General features: G+C 52.2%; 1 protein-coding gene across 1 annotated transcript in view; it reads right to left on the bottom strand.

The window, feature by feature from the left end:
* Positions 1-25,173, bottom strand: part of RIMS4 (regulating synaptic membrane exocytosis 4) — a 61,882-nt gene that overhangs the window by 9,768 nt on the left and 26,941 nt on the right. The window contains exon 2 of the mRNA XM_051845011.3: positions 9,857-9,995. Within this exon, the coding sequence (XP_051700971.1) occupies positions 9,857-9,995 (139 nt within the window). The remainder of the gene's footprint in view (positions 1-9,856; positions 9,996-25,173) is intronic.

The raw sequence follows: 25,173 nt of genomic DNA, 5'->3' as shown, positions 1-25,173 counted from the left end.
TTCTTTTTTTTTTTTTTCAAGATTTATTTATTTATTTGAAAGTTAGAGTTATACAGAGAGAGGAGGAGAGGCAGAGATTAGAGAGAGGTCTTCCATCTGCTGGTTCACTCCCCAGTTGTCTGCAACAGAGCTGCGCCGATCCAAAGCCAGGAGCCCAGGGGCTTCTTCCTGGTTTCCCACGTAGGCAGGAGCCCAAGGACTTGGGCCATCCTCTACTGCTTTCCCAGACCATAGCAGAGAGCTGGATTGGAAGTGGAGCAGCCAGGACTAGAACCAGCACCCATATGGGATGCCGGCACTGCAGGCGGCGGCTTTATCCGCTAGGCCACAGCTCCTGCCCCAACCATAGCCTCTTAATTAACATCACTGAGGCTAAGACTAGACTCCCTGAGAGCTGGTGACATGGCCTTGCCTCTGTACCCTGGGTCTCTTTTTCCACCACGCCCTCTGGCTATCTGGGAGTATCCGGGTTCCTGATGCCAGAGAAATGGCGGGGCTTCCTGGGCTCCAAGGCATGGGGGTAAGCCCTACCCCCCAGGCACTGCAAGGCCTTCCCGAGCTGGAAATGGAAAGTTTCCTCCAACTCGGCATTGTCTGCCCCTGCGATCCTGCTGGGACTGTGAGCAGACAAAGGGGAACTGGCAAGCCTGGTAATTAGCGGTAATTGTTTCTAATATCTGGGCGGCTGCCTGATTTCCCATCCCAGGGTGCCTCGCCAGCTGCCAAGGAACGGGGTTGATGCCCCAGAAACCCTGAACGAGCTAAGCACAGGCTCCACGGGACAGGAGGAAGGAGGCAAAAGTGGTGGCTGGCCCTGCTGGCCAGAGGTCCCACAGACTCCACCCCGGGGTCTTCACTGGAGCAGGAAGGAAGGTGGAGGCTCCAAAGTCAGTCACACCAGTTCCACACTGCTTGCTGTGTGCCCTTTGACAAGTAGTTGCTGTCTCTGAGCTTCCATTAGTGTTCTCAGTGCACACGTGATCACTCAACCCTATAGACGCCAGCCAGGACAATCATTGAGTTAGCCAGTGCCCGCCTGGGCAGTGCAGTGTCAAAGCTCTCTGCTCGTAGGATCTCTTAGCCAAGGAGTATGAAAGAGCTTTCTGGTGGCAGGTGTTCAGCAGATGCCGACTTCCCATATCGGGTGCCTGGGTTCAATGTCAATACCTGGCTCTTGAGGTTTCTGACTACAGCCTCCTGCCAATGCAGACCCTGGGAAGCAACAGTGATGGACCAAGTCATTGGGTTTCTGCCATCCAGGTGGGAGACCCTGGCACTGTAGGCATTTGGGGAGTGAACCAGTAGAAGAGAGCAATCTCTCTGTAAGGAGTGAGAAAGATAGAGATGGAGAGATGGAGAGATAGAGAGAGAGAGAGAGAGAGAAAGGAACGAGCTTATTGCTGAATTAAGTACCACATGTATAGGAACTCGACAAATTTTCTCTGGCAAACCCTCTAGTTGGTCTTACACTGGGAAAATAGAAGACAGTGGCTAAGACTGGGCTTTTACAGACCCTGTGTACCTTGGACAGCGGCATCTTCCTCACATATACAACAGGAACAGACAGTAACTGCCTTGCAGAAGTGCTGGAGAGAGGCCATGAGATACCGGTGGCCAGGCGCTCAGCACACAGGGAACAAGTGAACTTCAAAAATTTCGTGCAGAAATGAAACTAAAAGACACTTGTTTCGGAGCAGTTTTGAAATCCATGTCGTTTTCTCATGGCAGGCACCTCCCATGAACTCTTCCAAGAGCTCTGTCTGCTGAATGAGTAACGGGGGACACGCATGGCCTCCGGTGCCCGCAGTGTGCCTGGGAGAGCCTCCTCTCCTCCCTGGGGTTTCCACAGTGGATTTGACTCCAGACCAGTAAGGAGGGGCAGCACCCAAACGCCTGAGACCAAGTCTAGGTCCTCTGGAGGGCGACGGGGGCAGGGCTGCAGCAGGCGGCTCTTCCGGGGGACAGGAGCCCCGCTGGCAGAAGCAGAGCCCTGAGACAAGATTACAGTGTGTGCTCTGCCAGCCTTTTATTTTATGTTAATGGCGAAATGAGATTTCCTGCATCTCAGATCCTGTTAGCTTTATTTGTCTTATTAGTAATCTTTGAGCATGGCTGGGCCCCTGGATTCGCTGAGTTCCCAATGGTTAAAGAAGTAACTGGGGGCCAGCGCCGCGGCTCACTGGGCTAATCCTCTGCCTGAGGCACCGGCACACCGGGTTCTAGTCCCGGTCGGGGCGCCGGATTCTGTCCCGGTTGCCCCTCTTCCAGGCCAGCTCTCTGCTGTGGCCCGGGAGTGCAGTGGAGGATGGCCCAGGTGCTTGGGCCCTGCACCCCATGGGAGACTAGGAGAAGCACCTGGCTCCTGGCTTCGATCAGCGTGATGCGCCGGCCGCAGCGGCCACTGGAGGGTGAACCAACGGCAAAAAGGAAGACCTCTCTGTCTCTCTCACTGTCCACTCTGCCTGTCAAAAAAAAATAAAATAAAAAGAAGTAACTGGGTTATTCAGGGGCTTGCTGCCATTCTCTGTTCCAGGTGGATGGCCAGTCTCAAAGGCATTAGAAATTAAAGGGTCGCACGGGCCGCAGGGTGGCTCTGGGTGATGTGTTTCAGAAAGGTTTAGCAGCTCATGGGCTCTCTGTCCAGCCCATCCATTCACGGCCTGCCCTCGATGTGTCCATCCATCCGTCTACCTTGCCTCGCCTCTCCACTTTGTGCAGCCTACAGTGTAAACAATGGTGCTTTTGGGTGAAATATGCAGCCCTCCAAATGATGGTATCGTGCATAATTCTGCAACAAAGATCTGAGCTGGGGCTGGCATCGTGCTGCAGCTTGTGACACTCCAGCAGCCCTTATGGGACTGGTTCAAGTCCCAGCTACTCCACTTCCAATCCAGCTCCCTGCCAATGCGCCCAGGAAAGCACCGGGAGATGTCTCAAGTGCTTAGGTCCCTGCCACTCATGTGGGAGACTGGGGTGGAGTTCCAAGCTCCTGGCTTCAGTGTGGCCCTGCCTAGCCACTGAGGGCATTTGGGGAGTAAACCAGCAGATGGAAGATCCCTCTCTGTCTCTCCTCTTATCCATCCCTCTTACTCTGCCTGCCAAATAAATAAATCTTTCATTTAAAAGTCAGAGCTTATGGAGAAAACGGCATCAAAGTCACATTTTTAGGAAAAAAAAAAGAGGCATGTAGTGTAAGTGCTAGCAGTTTTATACACATTGTGGGTTGCTGTGAAGCAGGAAGGGGGAGGGGGAGTTGTGCTGCCAGGTATGGGTGGGCGTGGCTCCCAAGCACATGGGGAACTAAGGGCGCACTCATGAGGCATTGGGTATTTCTATGCAGTGTGGTTTTCTGCGTTTTCCCTGCATTTCTCGTGGGTGAAACCACGCCTGGGCGGCCAAATGCGGACTCATGTTAGTGTTCAAACTGTCCTGCTGGAACAAATTCACGTGTTCAAAACAAGCAGTGCAGCAGAGCCAGCATGCACGGTGTCCCTCGAACCTGACATTTGCAAACCTGGCCCCCTCCGTGAGTGTGGCTCCTGGGCAGGAAGCCTGGGATCCAATTACTCATCAAGAACTTGTCATGAACCAAGCGCTGAGCTATCACGGCTAACGCATCGTGCACCCCCATTGCACAGGACGGGAAGCCAAGGCACAGAACTGCTGAGTATTAATCGGTGGGGATCACTCGGCTAGGAAGGAGCAGCCCTGGAACTGGAACCCCAGCCGCCTGGCTGCAGAGGTCAACTTCTTAACCATTTCATTGTATCGTCTCTGTGTGCTCCCAGGGCAGGGCAGAGCGATCTGCAGTCAGGCAGGCCTGGCTTTGAACCCTGATTGCACCACTCACTGGTTGTGCACGGAGAACTCTCTGAGCCTCAGTTTCCCTTTAGGAACACGTAACAATGAGATACTCCCCGGGGCTGCTGTATTAAATGAGATAAACCCCTCAGGACAGAGTCTGGCTCAAATGCTCAACAAATACTGCCTATAAAACACAACAAAACAAGCCCCATCTCCTAGCCCCGGGCCAAGTTACTCCCTACATGATTCCGCTCACCAGCAGGGGTGTGGAGGGGAGGGGGCTCTGACCGCCCCCCGACACACACACACACACACACTGGTGACTGGGGAAACAGCCTTGGCAGGCGGGCGACCCTGACTCTGGGAGGCAGTGGCCCTGCCAAGGACTCACCCACTGCTTCCCTGGGCTGTGGGCACCATGACCCAGACACCCAGGGAGCACAACGTCGATGACCCAGAAGCCTCAGAACAACACAGGGCAAAGAGGAGCAGGTGGGTTGCCAGAGAGGATGCTAAGACGCTGGGTGAAGGGGTCTGGGGTGGGGCAGGAAGGAGGGGAATGTGTACCTGCTTCTGCTCATCCCTGTCATTACCCATCAAAACGGGCAGAGCACCCCCTGTGAGCCAGCTGGGCAGGCCCTGAACTCAGCATCTACTGGGACACACAGGCACACGTGGGATGAGTACAGGGCGCTGGGGTGGGGGAGGCCCAGGGGGCTGTGGAAGCCAGCGATCTGGCAGAGGAACAGCACAGGTCTGCCCACGCCCAGGGCAGGCATTGCTAATCAACTTCAGCACCCCTGCCAAGCCTGGACTTGGCTCCAGAATCCTTCTCAACACAGCACTGTAGGGAGCCACTATCAATTAGCTGGAATTGGCATATGAGGTAAAGCTTACGCGCCAGTTCTTAGCAGAGATCTGGAGGAGGAGTGAGTCAGAGGGTAAGGAGGAGGGAGGGGTAGAGAGGGGCTGCCAGGTGGAGGGAGTGATGGGTGCAAAGACCTAGATGTGAGACACAGTGAGGCGGGTCAGGGCACCCGGGGAGGTCAGAGGAAGTGAGTGCTGAGGGACAGACGACGGAGCTCGGATCAGAGCGGAGACTTCTGGGCATCCCAGCGAGGGGACCCTGCACGACAGATGAGTGGCCTCCCTCGGGGCGTGAGGCCGGAGGGAACCAGAGGGATTCAACTGGTAAGTCTTCAAAATGAATATAATTATTTTATTTTTATTTATTTGAAAGGTGGAGGGAGAGAGTGGGGGGAGAAAGAGAGAGACAGAGAGAGAGAGATCAGTCTTCCATACACTAGTTTACGCCCTAAGTGCCCACAACAGCGGGGCAGGGCCAGCCAGGAGCCAGGAACTCCATTCGGGTCTCCCACATGGATACTTGGGCGATCCCCGGCTGCCTCCCAGGGTGCACATTAGTAGGAAGCTGGACTGGAAGCTTAGGCAGAATTCAACCCCAGTCACTCTGATACAGAATGTCCACAGCTTAACCTGTTGTGCCCACAACACCCACCAGATTCAAGAGCGATAATTAAGAACAAAATGGCGGGGCCGGCGCTGTGGCACAGCGGGATAAAGCTCTGGCCTGAAGCGCCGGCATCCCATATGGGCACTGGTTCTAGTCCTGGCTGCTCTTCTTCCAATCCAGCTCTCTGCCATGGCCTGGGAAAGCAGTAGAAGATGGCCCAAGTCCCTGGGCCCCTGTACCCTGTGGGAGACCTGGAAGAAGCTCCTGGTTCCTGTCTTTGGATCAGCACAGCTCTGGCTGTTGTGGCCATCTGGGGAGTGAACCAGCGGGTGGAAGACCTCTCTCTCTCTCTGTGTCTACCTCTCTCTGTAACTAAATAAATAAAATAACAGAACATGAGAGAGGAGAACCAACTGGAAGAAGCCCGAGGTTTCTGGTACGCAGACAGTCCATTCCAGCCTGCTCCCCACACACACCACCACCACCGCCATCACCGACCGGATCAGTGCTCGCTGACTTCCACCTGCCAGCATCTGCATCCCTGTGCCTTGGTTTCTCTGGCCCCTAAAGAACTTCTGTGGCCTCCGGAGCTCACTGCACTTCAGAATGAGCCAGACAGTTAGTGGGGAGCAGGCACCAGCCAGGAACCTAAGAGAGCTGAGGTGTAAACACCCAGCTCCCGCCTCCTCGGAGGATGACCCTTGGGCTCCTGAGCGCCCGTCAGGATGAAGCTCTGTCTGCCCACACGAATGGCTGGCTTGGTGCTGTACCGGACGCCTCCCCTGCCCTCTCACACACTCCTGTCCTTATGTTCTGGAATCATCTCCCGAGGGAATGGCCTGCGCTCAAAATGGTTCTGGGCAAACCCCAGTTAAGGCGGTCACCAGGGAGCATCTCAGGATTGGGGGTGAGAGTGTGTGTGACCGGGGAGCTCCTGTTTCCCAGTCCTTTCTCAAGGGACTTGAGCGAGATAGGCCTGCTCTGTTGCCATGGCAGCTTGCCTGGATGCCCCTCTATGCTTGACATACAGAAGCCCTTCCCCAGGCTCAGGATAAACAGGACCTACCAAACAGGATGAGGCTGGCAGGGGGAAAAGACAGAGAGACTCTGGGTCCTGGATGGCATCATCTAACCACGAACCATCCCGGAAGTCCATCTCCAGACATCTTGCTGGATACGACTGACACCAGAAGGAAGGGCAGACTCCAAGCGCCTGGACTTGAATCCCACCTTGGCCACTTACTGGCTGTGTGACCTCGAGCAAATCACTTGCTCTCTCTGGGCTTCTATTTCCTCATCTGTAAAATGGGGAGATGAACACTACCCCCGTCAGGTTTAGAACTAAAGAGCTGATACAGGCAAAAGCTCTTGGCTCAGTGCCTGCACTTAGTGTCCTCCACAGGTGTTAGCTGGTCATTATGACCTCAGTGCACACACACACCATGTGGGGATCTTGTTAAGATGCAAATGGTCTGGGAGAGAGCCCGAGACTGCGATTCTAACAAGCTCTCGAGGTATGCCAAGGCTGCTGGACTGTGGACCATCCTTTGAGGCCAAGTCTTAAAGCCACGGACTGTGGGTATTATGTAACCTGCAGGCATCCTCACTGACACACTAGTCCAACCCACATGCACTCCTTCTGCACCTGGGACCCTGCTGGGCGCGTGGCATCTCCAGAGTCTTCCGCATCTCTCACCGTGCTGCAAGCCGCTTGGTCAGTGCCCTGGAGGGGAAGTTCATGGAGGGCAGGGCCTCCAAGGTGCCCAGCCCAACCACCTGGCACCCTGGAGGTACTCAAGCACACGTACTGGAATGGACATCTACGTGGGGGCACCTCTGTGTCCACTCGCAAGGGGGCACAAGCCAGCGAGTCAGTGCCTGGACGGACAGACCCAGCAGCACCAAGGGCTGCAGCCTTGCAGGGGCTGTTCAAGCCGGGCTGGCAGAAGCTCAGGGTAGGGGAGAGGGGGCAACAGGCACACCCCTTCCCATTTCCGAAGTGGCATCGGGATCCAATCAGTGCCCCAAATACCTACAGAGCAAGGAGGCGGCTGGCCACGGCTCAAGGTCCCCAACACCTATCCTTTCGGGTCCATTCCCTGTCCAGGTGCTGGGCTGGTGGCAGCAGCTTCCTGGGCTCCAGCAAGACTCAGGCCTGCTCAGGAAGGTAAGAAGGCCCCTCCACACAACACGGCTAGCCTCAGCATCCTCCAGACCCTGGGCTCCTTCCTCAGTTTGGCTCAAAACACTGGCTACAAGTCTTTCCAGACTCCGCACCATCACAGCCAGCATTGATTCAGTACTTCCCCGCTAAGCACTTAATAGATACAACTGTATCTGGGTGGCTCACTGTAGCTGTCAGAATGGAATTGATTGCAAGCAACAAAATACCCAACTGACAGTGGCTTGAATCACAACAGACAAGATAATAATAGTCAACGACACTGTCCTGAGAGCCCTTCCATACACAGGATGCTAGACGGGAAGTTTCAGATCTCAGGGGGCTCTGGATTGTGCAGCATCTGCATGTACACAGCGAGGCGACCTGGAGATGGGACCCAAGACTAGACAGGAACTTCATTTACGCTTCATACACAGACACCTCATACACATAGGCTGAGGGTCATTTTACACGGGATTTTCTGTGCGCCTGCACACTCTGCCCTGTCACATGAGGTCAGGTGTGGAATTTTCCACTGGTGGCATCCTAGGGACCCTCAAAAAGTTGCCGATTCTGCTGCCTTTCAGATTTGGATCTGTGGGTGAGGGATGCTCATCCGTTCAGTCCAGGCTCACAGCTGCATGAGTGGTCTCCGTGATCACCAGCCCTGTCTGCGAACGGAAAAACTAGGCTCGGAGCAGGGAAGTAGCTTCCCCAAAGCCACACTAAGAAACACACAAGAGGGGCCGGTGCTGTGGCGCGGCAGCTTAAGCCACTGCCTGCAATGCCGGCATCCCACATGGGCGCTTGTTCAAGTTCCGGCTCCTTTACTTCCAATCCGGTTCCCTGCTGATGCGCCTGGGAAGGCAGCAGAAGATGGTCCAAGTGCTGGGGCCCCTGCCACCCACATGGGAGACCTGGATGGAGCTCCTGGCTCCTGGCTTTGGCCTGGCCCAGCCCTGTCACAGGCATCTGGGGAGTGAATCAGCGAACAGAAAATCTTCTCTCTGCTGTTCTGCCTTTCAAATAAATAAATAAATCTAAAAAGAAAACACTGGCTCCCTTCCTCCTCCTCCTCCTCCTCCCCTCCCTTCCGCCTGTGCTCCTCCTCTTCTCACCCACCGGAAAGTCTCACTAGGAGTCGGGCGGAACCGCAGCATCTGCCAAGCAAGGCCATCCAGGAGGCAGGAGATGCTCAGCTTAGGAGGGGCTGGGGGTGGATGCGGCTTGCAGCCAGCAGGAGCGCCCGGCTGGGAGGCAGGGCCAGAAATGAGGAGAGCAAGGGGAGGGAGCGGAGACCCAGGCCCAGCCTGCACAGGCTGGCGGCCGCCCTTGGACAAGCCCCTTAGCCAGTGCTGTCCGATGCAACTTTCTGTGATGACGGATGGCTTCTGTTTTCTGTGCCATCCAGGGTGGTCGCCACTAGCCATGAACCTCCAAGCACCTGAAACGTGGCTAGTGTGACAGAGCCACACAGTATGTGACCTTACTCAGTTTTCATCAGTTTCCATTTAAATACTGCATTGGACAGTGTGATACTTAACTTTCCAAGGCTCAGCCTCCACGTGTGTGTGACAAGGATCGTGACCTCCCACCCACCCCCGCCTCTGAGGATTGCTGGGACCCTGAAGTGATGTGAGGCCGTGGACTATGCCTCGGCTGGGTCAGGACTGCTGGGTCCCACACCAGGCCACGCTGTGTGACTCGGGGCAAGTTCCTTAACTTCTCTGAACAATAAGGAAATTGCTTCAGATCAAAGTTTTATTTCCAGGGACCCACAGGTGCATTTTAGGGGAATCTGGGCACCGCTGGTGTTAGGAGAAGAGAGTTTGCGTAGCTGTGTGTGTGAGAACGTGTATGCATGATTAGGGTGTGCATGTTTGTGAGTGTTTATTGGGGGAACTTGGACTCACAGCTTCCCCTAAATTCTCAAGGGTGTCCATAAAAATGAAAAATGCCTAGTTTAGATGACTGGACAGCTTTCAAACATGAGCTCTACTTGGAGGGGCTCATTCAGCAGCCTGGAGGCAGGGCCCTCAGTCTGCATTTGTCACGAGCTGCCCTGGGCTGTGGCTGCAGCCAGGGAGATGCTGGGAGGAGTCAGGCAGCGCTCAGGTTCTGGGGCTGGAGGGGCAGGCTGTGGCTTCCCCAAGCTGTGATGTATACGTCTGAGAACTGGCTGGGACCTCGGAAACAAAGCAAGTAAAGCAGAAACCACGAAGACGCTGAGATACCCAGCTGCCTCCCTGCCACACTTGTAAAGATGGGCACGGTCTGGGGGCCCTGAGCCAACGCCCCTGCCAGCCGGGACTGCCCCAGGGCTCCTAGGGGTTGGGGCGGTGCAGCTCCCCCATCCCTGCACCAAGAAGCCAGCAAGAGCCAGGAGGCTGAGGGGCAGGTGCGGGCCGCATACTCACTTGCCCTCCGAGCCATAGCTGTTCATGCTCTCCTCGATGGACTCGTGGCTGGCCTGGCGCAGCGTCCGGCTGGGCATCTCCACAGCCAGGCCTGTCTCTGTGCTCCTCTGGATGGCCCCCTTCAGCCTCCGGCTGTCCCCTGCGGGGCAAAGAGGCCGAGAGAGATTGAGGAAAGAGACGTGGCAGGGGGACAGAGAGACAAGTCATCGGCTTAGCATTTCCGTGGTAGGCGATGGTCCAGCTTCGGTCCCCTCCTGAGCCCACCCACCTCCCCACCCCATATTACAGGCTGCACCCTTGGCACCCCTGTCCCCCGGGGCAGTCCTGCCATCCACACCCACCAGATAACCAGCACCATACGCGTTTGGTTAAAGGTGGATTCCTTCACAAGCACTCTTTCTCCACCTGTGACTTCATGCTCCCCTACACCCTCCTCCAAATCATTTCTCCCCCTCTTCGGCCTCTATTCATCAAGCACCCACTACGTGTCAGACTGTCAAAGGCTCTGCGTGGATTTAGACCAGAGCGTCTCAACCTCAGCACAAAGGGCACGTTGGCAGGCACACTCGCTTGCTGGGGGCCATCCGGGGCAGCGCAGTCTCCCAGTGTCCCTGGCTTCCAGCCACTGGACACCGGTAGCACAGCTCAGGGCAGCTGTGGCGGTCAACAACAGCTCCAAGCATTGCTGAATCCCTCCCAGGGGCTTCCATCCTGTGGACGGACGCCATCTTACCCACCCCTGGCCCTGCTGAAACAGCAGCCTCTCCTGCCTGTCCGGACCACTCCACCTTACCCGGGCCTTCCTGCCCACTCCTGGCCCTGCTCACCTCCTGCCCCTCCACCCTCAGGCCCTGTTTTCCTTGTCATCCCAACACAGCATCCTTTATCATCCCAACACAGCATGCGGTGCTGGCCGGCTTCCTCCATGCCGAAGGCACATCAACTCCATGGGGACACAGATTTTTGTTCACTGTTGAAGTGTCAGCAGCAGACCAGGGGAGCCTCCTTAGATGCTCAGTTAGTAACTGCAATAGACGAGTGTCCGCCCCCAGAACAGTCCCAACCCTCCCAGCCACCCAGGAGTGGGTGCCACTGTCCCCCTCGCTTAGTGCCAACAAGAGACACAGAGAGGTAAAGGACTTGTCGGCTCACTGCCCATAGCCCGGTGAGCCAAGCTTTGCATATCCCACCCAATGGGACTGCGGGCTCTGTAAAGGGAGGAGTCTTTCCCTTGACCCCACAAAGTCTAGGGTGGCCTGGTATACCTCAGGGACTGCTTCAATGTCACCAAATGACCCACTGGGGAAAGCAGCCCCACTCAAGCCTCCCACCACCCCCACCCCACTTCTGCCAGGTGTGCTCCAGCAAGAAGACAGGGAGTTGGGTCTGTGTGCCAGGCCTTCCCCTCACTCCCAGGGAGGATAGTGTCACAGTCCTCCCTGACTCGAAGGTTCACACGCACACATGCACTTGCACACGTGTGTGGAGACAGAAACACACACACAGGAATATCCACGCGAAGACACAGTGTGGCAGTACACGTTAGTGTCCCCACTCCTGCACTAGCAGGTCTCATACCTGCCATTCTGTATGTTTCTGCGGGTAACCAGGTGCGTGCATCCAAACGTGTGCCAGACACTCACACAGTCACACCTCTGCAAGAACCAGATGCCCCCCCCCGACACACAGGAAGGCCCGAGAGAATTGCCATGCGGCATTTGTGTGTGTGGCACCCTGTGTGCCTCTGAACACGTGGGAGAGCGCGCGTGCCCCTGTCGCCACTCCATTCTGCCATTTGTTCCTTCTCGGACTTGCTGCTGCAGCTGCACCCCGCCCCGACGCTATTACTGTGATTTTCTGTGCACAGCAGGGACAGGGACAGAGAAAGACCTGGAAACACACACCTGTTCAGAAACACGGGTTCACCGGCCCAGGAAGCTGTCCCTCCACACATGCGTGTGCACACACAGGTCCAGTCACATGCACAGGGACAAACCCCCCCACAACACGGGGGACACGGAGCCCCGACGTGGGGCAGGCTGCAGACACCTGCCTGGGTTTCTGACCCGCTGCAGCGTCCTGTGTCAGAGCTGTACACCGGCGTCTCCACCCACAGGGCTGACACATTTCTCCCGGAAGAGTGGGGAGCAAAGCATGACAAACAGCTCAGTCCCCAGGGGCTGCGGAGGAGGCTGGAGGGATACACTTCACACCTGTGTGGCATTCTGCACCTCCAGGCCCCCAGGGGCCGTGCAGCGGCCCTGACTCTACACGCAGGTGAGCCTGGCTTCCCAGCTGGACTTCCCAGGTAATGTCTCTCCTGGCTGGGCAACCAGACAGCGGGACCTCGGGCAGGATGGGTGACACCTTCCCACGGAGCTGCTGAAAGGGCGTTTAGCACAGTGCCTGGCACACAGTAGGTGCTAAACAAAAGGAGTGACAGCCACTATAGAGAAAGACCTGATGCTCCCCAAATCTGCCCTCACCAACCGCCTTGCTAATGCCCTCAGGGACACACGCGTCTCCTGACATGCCAGCTTCTCCAACCTGGGGACCAGGACTGTGCCCAACCACACCAACAATGCTCACTGTCTAACCTCGGCCCCCGTGCCCATCCGCTGGTCACCTCTGCTGACTCCTGGTCCCCACAGTAACTGTTCCAATGCTTCCCACCTCCAACCCCTTAATCCATCCATCCAGGCAGATGACTTTTCTCCTACCTGGTTGAAGAGATAAGTTCTCTTTGCTTTGCTCTGCCTCTGTTCTACACTGCTCCAACCTCAGACCTCCCAATCTGTCCCTTGGCCCCTTCCTCCCTCAGAAGGGAAGGAATCCTGATCCTCCTCCTCCTCCTCCTCCTCCTGGCCCACGCTGACCTCTTCAGTTCTTTCCCCTCCTCTCCCCCAGTTGTCCTCTCCAGGCTTTGCCTGGGCCACCTCTGTCTTCTGCCTCTTTCTACCACTCTAGGGCCACCCTCTGGGGGATGTGCCCAGGAACACCCCTCACTCTCACCTTCTGCCTCTCGTTTCCCACCCCACCCCCAGTCTCCCCTGCAGGCACTTCCTTCATATATCACATGAACCCCAACTCCATCTCAGGGTCTGCTTTGCAGAAGCCTGACTTAGGCTGGCACCCTAAGTAAGTCAAAGGTCAAAAGCCTTCGCACAGGTGGGGTTCCAGTATCTCCAAGGAAACACCATTCCTGCCATGGGACATGGGGGTGCCAGGGCTGTGGTGTGGAGGATGCAGGCACGGAGAAAGGGTCGTCCCTTCCAAGCACAGGGGTGGGGCGGTGAGAGGCCCCTCCAGCAGGGTTCTTGGGACTCCCTTCTAGAGACTTGGGGCTTGAGTCCTTTATTAATAAGGGCAGCGAGACTGCCCTCAAGGCTGGCCACTCTAACTATAATAAATTGAGATGACCTTTTTTTCCACTACCTATTCATACTTTCTGCACCCAAAATTCAAACTGTGCAGCTTCTATTTTCTCCTACAGAGCCCCAAGTCCCTTCTCTTTTCACTTGTGCAGAGTATATGTGGGAGTGAGGGAGGCGGGGGCTGGAGGAAGAGGCAGAATGTATGGCCAGCTGGAGCCCTGCCAGAGGCAGCAGTGTCCTGGGGGACCAAGGCCATTGTGGGCCAAAATGTGTCTGAAGCTGGGGCACAAGAGTGGCACGGTCCCTCCTCTGTGGGCTCATGGTCCCGATGGGAAGGCTGACACAAAACAGATGATCACACTGATTAGTCACAAACGTGTTAAGGGCTTGGAAAAGCAAGTGAAAGATGGAATGACAAAACTCATGTTGGGGCCAGCAGGGAGGGGGACTAACTTAGGCTACTGAGTATTTCATCCTCTGAACTGGCATCACTTCTCACCCCTCCTTCTTGGAGGTCTGTGATCCTGAATTCTGATGGGTCTGCTACCTCTCTGACCTCTGTCTTAGTGCTCCCTGGGCGCGCTCCCTTTCTCTCCCTCTCTCTCCCCACCTCCATCCTCCTTCTTGGTGATTTCATTCCCTCACATAGCCTCAGGACCAACCCTATACTCAGGTCCTACACGCAGGTCTATAGCCCTTAATTCTGACCAGAGCAAGACCTGCATATATCCGCATTCTGGACATCACTGCCTGGAAGAGGAGAAGGCTCCTTGAATTCTACACGGTCCCAGGCAAACCCTATCGCCAGCTCCACGTCCCCTGAACAGCTGCTTCTGGTTTTCACTGCAAAATTTCCAGCCACCTGTACTCAACACCTTCTGAGATCTCACTGACTTCTCTCTCTCATTAGATGCCAGGTTTTAGAAACTCTTTTGTCCTTGATATGTCTTAGATCCTACATCTTTTCCCTTCTTGTTTATGGTCACAGCCAACCACCAGAACTACCTCGAGCTTCAGCTATCTTTTTTTTTTTATGATAGATACATTTATTTACTTCTTTGAAAGACTTACACAGAGAAGGAGAGGCGGGAGGGGAGGTGGTCTTCCATCTGCTGGTTCACTCCCTAATTGGCTGCAATGGCTACAGCTGTGCCAGGAGCCAGGCGCTTCTTCTGGGTCTCCCACGCAGGTGCAGGGGCCCAAGGACTTGGGCCATCTTCTACTGCTTTCCCAGGCCATAACAGAGAGCGGGATCGGAAGTGGAGCAGCCGGAACTCAAACCAGCACCCATATGGGATGCTGGCACTGTAGGCGACGGCTTTACCCGCTACACCACAGCGCTGGCCCTGAGCTTCAGCTCTCTTAACAGCCTCCTAACTGGTCTCTCTCTTTCCAACTCACTTGCCCCGTGAGCCATTAACTGATTAAATTACCACTTCAGCTCAATATATTCCACTTTTACTAACTCATTCTACACAAATAGTCACAAAAGCACACAAAGATATGCAAGAAGGGGTGCTCCACAGTACTGTTTATGCCAATGAAGTGTTGAAATTAACTGTTCATTAACATGGGACCAGTTAACTGAATAGCACATTCCCCACAATGAAACACTGCAGCTGTGGGAGGAGACCCATCTTCCCCACCTCCATCTGCAATGGCATGGAAAGATTCTCTCAACCGACTGTTCAGTTAGAAAAGCATGTTGTTGCAGGGCAGTATGTAAAATGTGATGCCATTTTTGTAGAGCTATACATAGCATACACATAAATATAGCTTTATCTTTATATTTATGCATATGCACAGAAAAATCTGGAAGGATAAGAGCCAAACTGTTAATGGTGAATAACCATAGGGAGAAAGATGGCTAGAGGAGGTGTATGGGAGATCATTTTTTGTTACTTTACATCTGATTATAAGCTACAGATGGTGGAATGCACAGAGCTTATGGGTATAGCTCGATGGGTTTTACTAAGCACACTCACCCACCCAGCATGCAGAAACAGCAGTGCAAGGACCCCCAAAGATCTCTTGCAACCTGTCCTCCAGTCGCTGTCTTGCTCACGAGGGTAGCCCTGTGCTATCTGTAATACCAGCTATTCGTTTTGCCTGGTTTTGAGCTGTATGTCAAGAACACGTCTTTCTCTTGTTTTGGCCTGCCTTTTTCTGCTCAACAGTTTGCTGATGACTTGAGATGCCCCACATTGTGAGTAGCTGTGGACTGTTTATTATCAGTGCTACATGGCATCCTACTGTCTGAATATACCACAGTCTAGCCGACCAGAGTACTAATGATGAGCCTTGGAGTTTTCTTCCCTCCAGTTTGAGGCTATCAGAACTAGCTGCTGTGATCATTTCAATGCATGAATTTTGGTCTGTGCCTGACTCTCTCAGAAATACATGTAGGAGCAGAACTGCTGGGTCACAAGGGTAGGCATTTGTTCAGTCTTAGCAGACGCTCCCGAATGGGTTTCCGAGGTAGTTGTACCAATTTACACTTCAACCAGCATACTGCGAAGGTTTTATTTCTCTTTGGTATGCTCCCATGTCATCTGAATTTTTTACAGTTACATATATTAATTCTACAATGTGAATGAAAGTGAAGTGTGAATTCATAAATAAGTCACAGCTTCAATCATGCCTTGATCTTACTTAATTTCTGAGAAGGGTTCCCCATTGCCTGCCAACGGAAGTGGAACCTCTGCACCCAGACATCCAGAACTCCCCACCCTCTGACTCCTTCACCCAGCCTGGCCAGGCACCTCAGGGCCCCATATGCCACCCAAGCCACTTCCTCAGCCTGATGCCCTCTCCTGTCCCTCCCTCCCTTCCTCGTCTCCTCTATCAGAACTCTAACCACCCCCAAAGAATTCAGCTTTAAATAAGATGTAGAGTGAACCAGGCACTCTCCACCTCAGCTTCCCCACCCACGTGGCTAACAGCACCAAACTCTTAAGATTGTCCTGCCTATTAAATGTAACAATGAGGCAACATAGTCATGTAATTACATTTATACTCAGGACATCCTAGGTGAGCTGTGGCACATAGCACTCAGTGAAGGTGGCTTTTATTAATGTGAATTTGCCGTTGTGCCAGATGCCATGCCAAGCATTTCATATAGGCACCATCTCACTTAACTGTCATGATAAACCAGGAGACAGCAGTGTTGTGGTGCAGCAATGCCAGTGCCCCATTTTGTATCTGATCCAGCTTCCTACTATTGCATCTAGGAGACAGTGGATGATGACCCAAGTGCTTAGGGCTCCTGCTACCCATTTGAAAGATTCAAATGTAGTTCCTGGCTCCTGGCTTTGGCTAGCCCAACTCTGGCTACTGCAGGCATTTGGGGAATGAATCAGGGGATGAAAGATCTCTTTCTCTCTACCTTCATCTTTTTTTTATTTTTATTTTTTGACAGGCAGAGTGGACAGTGAGAGAGAGAGACAGAGAGAAAGGTCTTCCTTTGCCATTGGTTCACCCTCCAATGGCCGCCGTGGCCTGCGCACTGCGCTGATCCGATGGCAGGAGCCAGGTACTTCTTCTGTCTCCCATGGGGTGCAGGGCCCAAGGACTTGGGCCATCCTCCACTGCACTCCCTGGCCACAGCAGAGAGCTGGCCTGGAAGAGGGGCAACCGGGACAGAATCCGGCGCCCCGACCGGGACTAGAACCCAGTGTGCCGGCGCCGCTAGGCGGAGGATTAGCCTATTGAGCCACGGCGCCGGCCACCTTCATCTTAATATCTGCCTTTAAAAAATAATTTTTTTTATAAAAAGGTTATTGGGCCGGCACCGCGGCTCAATAGGCTAATCCTCCGCCTGTGGCGCCAGCACCCCGGGTTCTAACCCGTCGGGGAGCCGGATTCTGTCCCGGTTTCTCCTCTTCCAGTCCAGCTCTCTGCTGTGGCCCGGGAGTGCAGTGGAGGATGGATCAAGTCTTTGTGCCTTGCACCTGCATGGGAGACCAGGAGAAGCACCTGGCTCCTGGCTTTGGATCAGCATGGTGCACCAGCCGCAGCGCACTGGCCACAGTGGCCACTGCGGGGTGAACCAATGGAAAAAAGGAAGACCTTTCTGTCTGTCTGTCTCTCTCACTGTCCACTCTGCCTGTTTTTTTTTTTTTTTAAAAAAAAAGGTTAATGGGGGCCAGGGCCAGTGTTATAATGTGGCAGGTAAAGTTATCACCTGCAGTGCTGGCATCCCATATGGCGCTGTTCAAGTCTCGGCTGCTCCACTTCCAATCCAGCTCTCTGCTATGGCCTGGGAGAGCAGCAGAAGATGGCCCAAGTGCTTGGGCCCCTGCACCCATGTGGGAGACCTTGAGGAAGCTTCTGGTGTTGGATCAGCCCAGCTCCGGCTGTTGCAGTCATTTGGGGAGTGAACCAGCAGATGGAAAGTTGATCCCTCCCTCCCTCCCTCCCTCCCTCTCCCTCTGCCTCTGCCTCTTTGTAATTCTTTCAAATAAATAGAGAAATCCTTTTTTAAAAAGGTAAATTAACTTTCCCAAAACTATACACAGCTATCAGTGGCAGAGCTAAAGTCAAATCCTGGAACGTCTGCCTCCAAAGCTGCTAAGTTAAACCAATCAAAGCTCTATCACAGAATTCAACTGCCATCTTTGCCACTAAGACTTCCCCAATCTGCCACGTAAGTCCCAGGGGCACCAGCCCATTGCACCATGAAACAGTTCTGTGAACCCAACTGGTGCTTACAGTGCCCCTCCCTCTCATGCACTTCCATTCAGCACCCAGGACAGCACCCACAGTGCCTGTGCCCACTAGAATGGATGTGATTGAACTGGCTGGAGGATGTGTCCCCTAGGAAAACACAATTTCTCCCACCAAGGCAACAAGTAAATCTTGGTTGGCTATTTATACCTGAATACAAATGTGTTTAATGTACCTTCTCACAAAAGCAAATGTTCACAGGGAGCCGGATAATCAGATGACAGTGATAAATTATGAGAGCTGATATCATACATTTAGCATTTACCCTGTCCCCAAAACACTATTATACACATAGTTGAACCCCATCATAACACTGAGAGGTTAATATTATTGTCCCAATGTTACAACAAAGAAAGGCTCAGGGTAGTTCGACAACACATCCAACATAACACCAGACAAGACAGAGCCAGCTGTGAGATCCAATTCTGTGCAGCCACAGATCCTAGAGGTCCCAGCAGTGTGGTGCTGGGAGGGAGAGGAGGAGGAGAACACATCTCTCACCTTGACATTTGTTGAAGGTGAATATTATACACAGAGCCTGAAGCTGAGAGAGGTAAAGTGACTTGCTCTGGGACCAGTGTCATGGCACAACAAAGTGCCACCATCCCATATCAGAGCACCCCTTTGAGTCCTGCTATTCTACTTCTGAGCCAGCTCCCTACTAGTGTGCCTGGGAAGGCACTGGATGATGGCCCAGGTGCTTGGGCCCCTGATGCCCATGTAGGAAACCAGGATGGAGTTCCTGGCTCCTGGCTTCGGCTAGGCACAACCCTGGCCAGTAGGGCCACTTGGGGAATGAACCGGCAAATGGAAGGTCTCTGTCTCTGTGCTTCCCTCTCTCTGCTGCTCTTTCAGATCAATCAATAAATTAATGTTTAAAAAAAAAAACATGACTTGCTGCAGGTATCCCTGTTCTAAAACCCCTAACCACGTCACTGACAGTGACGGGTACCATCTCTCTGCATGGCCCACTCCAACTTCATATCACAGCCTGCGAAACCCCCTCCACACAAGAACTTGGGGTGTCTGAGTTATTCTAAGTCTTTGACAGGAACCCTAAGGCCCCTGGCATTGCTTCCCCTTCCCACAGCAACTGCTACTTCAGACAAATGACCTGGAGGCTGTTGCCTCTTCTCCCTCCATGCCAACCTCTCACTGACCTAATTATTCCTGGTGACTTCAGTTGTGCATGCTTCCCTCACCCAAGTCTTGAAATCCTTCTGCAAACTGGGGCCCGATCATCTGCAGGCACTCAGGAAGTGCCTCAAAGCTCTGAAGTCACAGCCTGGCTGTGTCCCCAAGGACAGGTGGAGGAAGCACAAACTTCGATTACTTCCATGAGGGCCCCAACCGCCCCGGTCTTCTCCTTGGGCCCGCAAATCTACCTTCCCTTAAAATCAAAGAAGAGGTGTGGACATTTGGTGCAGGGGTTAAGACGCCGCTTGAGATGCCCACATCCACATCAAAGTGCCCGGGTTCTAGTCCCGGCCTCACGCCCTGTTCCCCACTTCCTGCTAATGTGCATCCTGGGAGGCAGCAGGCAGTGGCCTGAATACTTGCCACTTACACAGGAGACCTGGACTGAGTTCCCAGCTCCTGGCTTCAGCTTAGCCCAGCCCTGGCTGTTGCAGGAATTTGGGCAAGTGAACTAGTGAATGGAAGATCTCTTTCTGCCCATCTGTGTCTATCTCTCTGCCTTTCTAATAAATCAAAAACAAAAACTTTAGTTTAAAAAAAATTCAGGCCCCCTGATTAACAGCCTGTCTGTTCCTTCTCCCAGCTGATAGGCAGGCACCAATTTTTGCAGAACATCTTCAGGAGACAACGAGAACAACAGCACCCCCGTCTGGGCTGTAAACCCCACCCCAGCCCCATTATTAGTTTTATGGTCTTGAGCGTTTACATAGCCTCCCCATGCCTCAGTTTCCCCCTCTATGCTCACCCTGCAACCTACCTCCATGGCGTCCTTCTTCGCCAGCTCTTCAGGCTGTGCCTATGCAACTTTCTCAACTTCAACCCAGAGCTCATCTCTCTGATTAAACACCTTCAAGGGCATCCACTTCTTGCAGAATAAATTCCTAAGGCCTTGTCATATACTGCCTCCCTCCCCCAATCCCACTCTGCATTTTCAGCCTTGTTTTCCCCGCTTTACCCCAGTGTGCTCTACATTATATTTACACAGAAGAATTCCAAGCATTCCATGTGGCTAACAAATCCCCACATTTCTTATCTATCATCCTGCCTATGAAAACCTCAGCATCCTCTTCTATTCTGCAGAAAGTTTTTAAAAGCAACTGCTTGGGAGCTGGCACTGTGGCATAGCGGGTAAAGCCGCCATCTATGGTGCTGGCATCCCATATCAGTGCCAGTTCAAGTCCCGGCTACTCCACTTCTGATCCAGCTCTCTGCTATGGCCTGGGAAAACAGGAGAAGATGGCCCAAGTCCTTGGGCTCCTGAACCAGCGTGGGAGACCTGGAATAAGTTCCTAGCTCCTAGCTTCAGATCAGCCCAGTTCCATTCATTGCAGTCATTCAGGGAGTGAACCAGTGGATGGAAGACTTCTCTCTCTCTCTCTCTCTGCCTCTGCCTCTCTGTAACTCTTTCAAATAAATAAATCTTTTTTAAAAAAAGGTAACTGCTTATAGAATTATACACACAGAAAGTGCACAGTCATATAGTGCACAGCCACACGTGTATAGCTCAATGGGTAGTACAGTGGGCACTCAGCTGTGGACCCAGCATGCAGATCAGGAGACAGAACATTAGCAATGCCCAGGCGCCTTGTGCCCATTTCCAGTCATTTCTCCACCAACAGTAGCATCATCCTGACTTCCGATAGCACAGACTGGTTTGGTCTATTTCATACATTTTAAACTTTATTTTTTTAAAAAACGTGCTTATTTGAGAGACAGAGGAACAGAGTTCCCACACACTAGTTAATTCCCAATTTAAATGCCTGTAATGGCTGGGGCTGGGCCAAGGCTGCAGCCAGGAGCTGGAAATGTAACCCAGGTGTTCCACATAGGTGGCAGGAACCCAGTCGTTTGAGCCATCGCCACTGTTCCTCAAGGCCTCACTGGCAGGAGGCTGGAATCATGAGCTAGAGCTGGGAATGAACTGAGGGACTCCACCGTGCTGGCACCTGCCTAATTTCTTAAGGATATTGCTGCCTGCTAATGGATAATCTAATGTGCTAACCTCTGAAGTCCACATCATGCCTTAGTCCATTTAAAAAGCACTTCAAATGCAGATCCAATGGCCCAGCAGTTTCACTCCTAGATATGTACTCAGAAGAACAGTGCACAAATTGTCACCAAAAGACACAGACAAGAATGAGTTTGGCAGAGCTACTTGCAATATTCCCATACTGAAGACTACCCACATGCTCTCAACAGCAGAATGGATGGAAATTACTTTGATATATTCACATAATGTACTATGATAAAGCCATGAGAATGAATGAGCCACAATGAAAGAATCAAGGTAGGTAAACCTTACAAACCTAATGTTGAGTGAAAGAAGCCAGACGCTAAAGAATGTATAGTAGGTGGCTCTATAAAAGTAAGCAGGGAGCAGATGTGGGATATTCAGGGGAGGAGGATGGTGGAAAGACTGTTTCTTTACTGTCTATCTGGCTTACATTTCGATTCCCCAAATGTTACATTTGTTAAGCGGATGTATGGAGAGCAGACAGCCCCAGGACAAGAGAAAAGCAAGGAAAGCCTAGTGCACGGCTGGCAGTCAGCAATGCCAGCTATTATTATTAACCTCTAAAGGGCCAATGGTCAAACATTCATTGACATCGCCTACAATAAACTGTCATTATTTCATAGATTCTACAAGAAGTGCTTTTAAACATTGCTGAAATTAAGAAACAAATGAGAACTCATATCATGTCACAGTTAAATTCTGACAGGTTTTAGCCGTCTTGATGAGACATAAAATAAATCTGTGACTCACAACTGAAGGCCTCTTAAATACTATAAAGTGTACAAGCCACAGCCAGAGGGCTGTGGGAACTGTCCGTGGTGCTGACCAGGCTCAGTGTACTGGCCAGCCTTGGGCAGGAGCAGGGCTCACAAGGAGAGGAGAAATAGGAGGCATCCCCTTCCTGAATTGGCTTTTAAACCACACTTCCATCCTAGGGGTCTTACTGGTGTCTGACACTCCACCCTCTAAGAATCACTATTTCCCACCAAGACCAGAACTTTACTGAGTTCAACTAGAGCCTACGAAAGTGTTTCACAACCATCACTTCATTTAAACCTCACAGCTCCAGTGAAGATAAACATCGTCTACACTTACAGGAGACAAAGCTGAAGCATGGAGGTTAATTAGCCTATCCACAATGCCAAAGCTGTTAACTGGGGATCCTGATCTTGGCTCAACACAGTCCAAAGGATAATTTTGTCCCTTTAGGATGCATGATGCTGGGGGGAGGAACAAAGGCCTCAGATTGTTTTCCAGGAGGATTTGAAGGGGAAAGGGGGGAGATCATAGACAAAGATGAAATGGTGGAAGCAAGGAAGACAAAGTACATATACAGATTTGAGAACTGGAGAGGAAGAGGGAAGACTGGGAAGCACCAACTGAGCAAGGCATGGGACTGTGCTTTGTAACTCTCAGGGTTCTGTGTCATTCCAACTTACTCAATAAAATATACACTTAGTGAGCCCATTTCCAATGCCATGCTTTTCTTGAATTTGAATAAGACACAATCTTTGTCCTTAAGGAGCTACCTTAAGGTAACAGAGAGAAGACAGTACAGGTAAGTAGTTATCATTCATTCAACAAACTCTACTTATTTCTTATTCCCTGCCAGAGCCTGTGCTGGAGACTCACAACACAGATAATGAAACCCAGACCTTGTGGAAGCTCTCAGTCTACTAGAAGAGGCAGACAAGTAAAAGGGCAATTATAACACAAGATGTCATAATTACAACATAGCAAGGGCACAAATGTACATAGACTATTAAGAGCTGAGGAGGAGGGTAATGAATACAGCACTGGAGACAGAAGCAGGGTCTGGCTTGTAAGAATCGTTTCAATGCTGAATTATACTTGATTGCAAATAAAATCATAAGATTCCATTGCATAAGCAAGTGTCAGCTTCCGGAACAACAGAAGGTTATGTTGACAAACGGAGGATGTGCAGGGAAAAGATGAAACTTTGAAACCAAAATGTGAACTGAGGATGCAAAGTTCTGGATGCAGAGTGAATGCACTCAGCATAGGGGTAGATGTTACATCAAACAGTGGGGGTAGCCGGGAGAGTCATTTTCTCTGCTCCAGTCAATGGCAGGGAGACTTCCCAGAGAAGGGAGTCACTGGAAGGAAGATATGAAGTTTCCACACATGGCTGCCTTTCCCCAGGAAGCCATCTCCACCAGGACTGGGGACAAACTGAGTGAGTTCTGGAAGACGCTGAGTTGTGGGCAAAGGGAGGAATCGAGGTCCCCATCTGGCACCGGGAAGCTTCAGTATCCACACAAAATTCAAGACTTCCAGGATTTGCCCCAAACCCATACTACAAGTCTGATGTCATGCACAAACCAGGTGCTCCATCTACACCAGATTACTCATCATCCACCAAACAGCCCACGTACTTCCGTCTTCTTAAGAGCACAGGCTCTAGAGCCAGAATAGCTGGGGCTGGGCCTCGAAGCATCCCTCTGCTGAGCAAACACAACAAAGTTAGCGAACCTTTCTAAGCCTCAGTTTCCTCGTGAAATAGAAATAGTAAGAGAAACCACCGTGCAAACCGCTGCAAGAATTAAACTCTTCCCAGCTAAAGCTGTAGCAATCAATGGCCCCCAAACCTCAGTGGCTTACAGGACAAAGGCTTACTTCTTGCTCACATTAAACATCCTTTATGAGTTAGCTGTGTCTACCCCATGAACTCCTCTGAGCCCTGCGTGAAGGAGCAAGCCCACCTTAGGACGTGCTGTTCTTGTGGCAGAGGGGAACAGGAATGACCAGGAGCTTTTCCAGCTGCCGAACTTTGCTCTATTTCAAACTTCTAAAAAATGTACAACAAAAATATGGTCCCTAATAATGAAAAAGGCCAAGACTGCAAGGGAGATGGGGAATCAGTTTGCCCAAGGCCCCACCGCAAGTAAGTGGTGGAGGGACAGGATGCAAAACAAATCTATCCCATCCACACAGAGTGGGACACAAATGTTCATGGCAGAATTAATCATAATAGTCAAGAAGAGGAAACAACTCAAATGTTATTTGTGGTGGAACGGATGAGCAAGTTGTGGTACCTAAATGCAATGGGATATTATTCTGTTACAAAGAGGAATGAAGTACTGACACGTGCTAAACATATACAAACCTTGACATTATGCCAAGCTAAAAAGCCGGTCAAAAATGACCACGTATTCTATGACTTTTTATGAAACAACCATCACAGACAAATCCAGAGAGACACACAGCAGATGAACGGTTGTCAGGGGCCAAAGTGAGAGGGAATGAGAAGTGACTGCTGATGGGTTTCTTCTGGGGGTAACAAAACGGTCTACAGTTGGTTGTGGTGATGACTGTACCACCCTGAATACACTAAATCCACAGAACTACACAGTTTACACAGAACTGTATGGTATGTGAATCTAAGATCTGCCTGTCTATCCGCTATCCATATATCTATCCACCTGTCTGTCCGTCCATCCATCCATCTATCCTTCAGCCACCCATCCATCCAACCACCTGCCCACATTTCCAATGCATCTACTGTTGTCTCCCGGGCCTGGCTCCTTACCCCTATTCTGTGTGGACCCTGAGAGTGCAGTGTGAGGCGCAGATTTTGGTCAGGGGCAGCAGAGGGCTCCAGCTCAGCAAGAGGCCACCGTGTGAGGTCTGCCGCAAAGGCTGGACAAGCTGTGCAGTCTGGACCCTGGACATGTCACCTTCAGCACACACACATGCACTGGTAGCCCCAGTGAGGCCCATGTATAAAAACAAGCAGTGGGCACACAGGCAGTGGGGATGTAGGGGAGAGGATGAGGCTGGGGGTGATGAAACACCTTCCTCCCAGCTCCACCAGGGCAAACCTGTGTCCCAGGCTCCTTAACCGACATACATCCATCTTCCTTCAGAACCTACGAGACCAGCTGGGTCCACCTGGCACAGCACTCACCAAAGCAAACTCACCTTGGACGAGAAGTTCTCAGCACCAGGCAGCTTTAAGCAGCACATCCCTTGTGGCTCAGCTCAGC

This window comes from Oryctolagus cuniculus, chromosome 11 (genome assembly GCF_051225735.1).
Source record: "Oryctolagus cuniculus isolate XC-2025 breed Fujian yellow rabbit chromosome 11, ASM5122573v1, whole genome shotgun sequence".
Classification (NCBI taxonomy): Eukaryota; Metazoa; Chordata; class Mammalia; order Lagomorpha; family Leporidae; genus Oryctolagus; species Oryctolagus cuniculus.
Note: the sequence above shows the minus strand (reverse complement) of the source record. Positions and strands in the feature narration are given on the sequence as shown.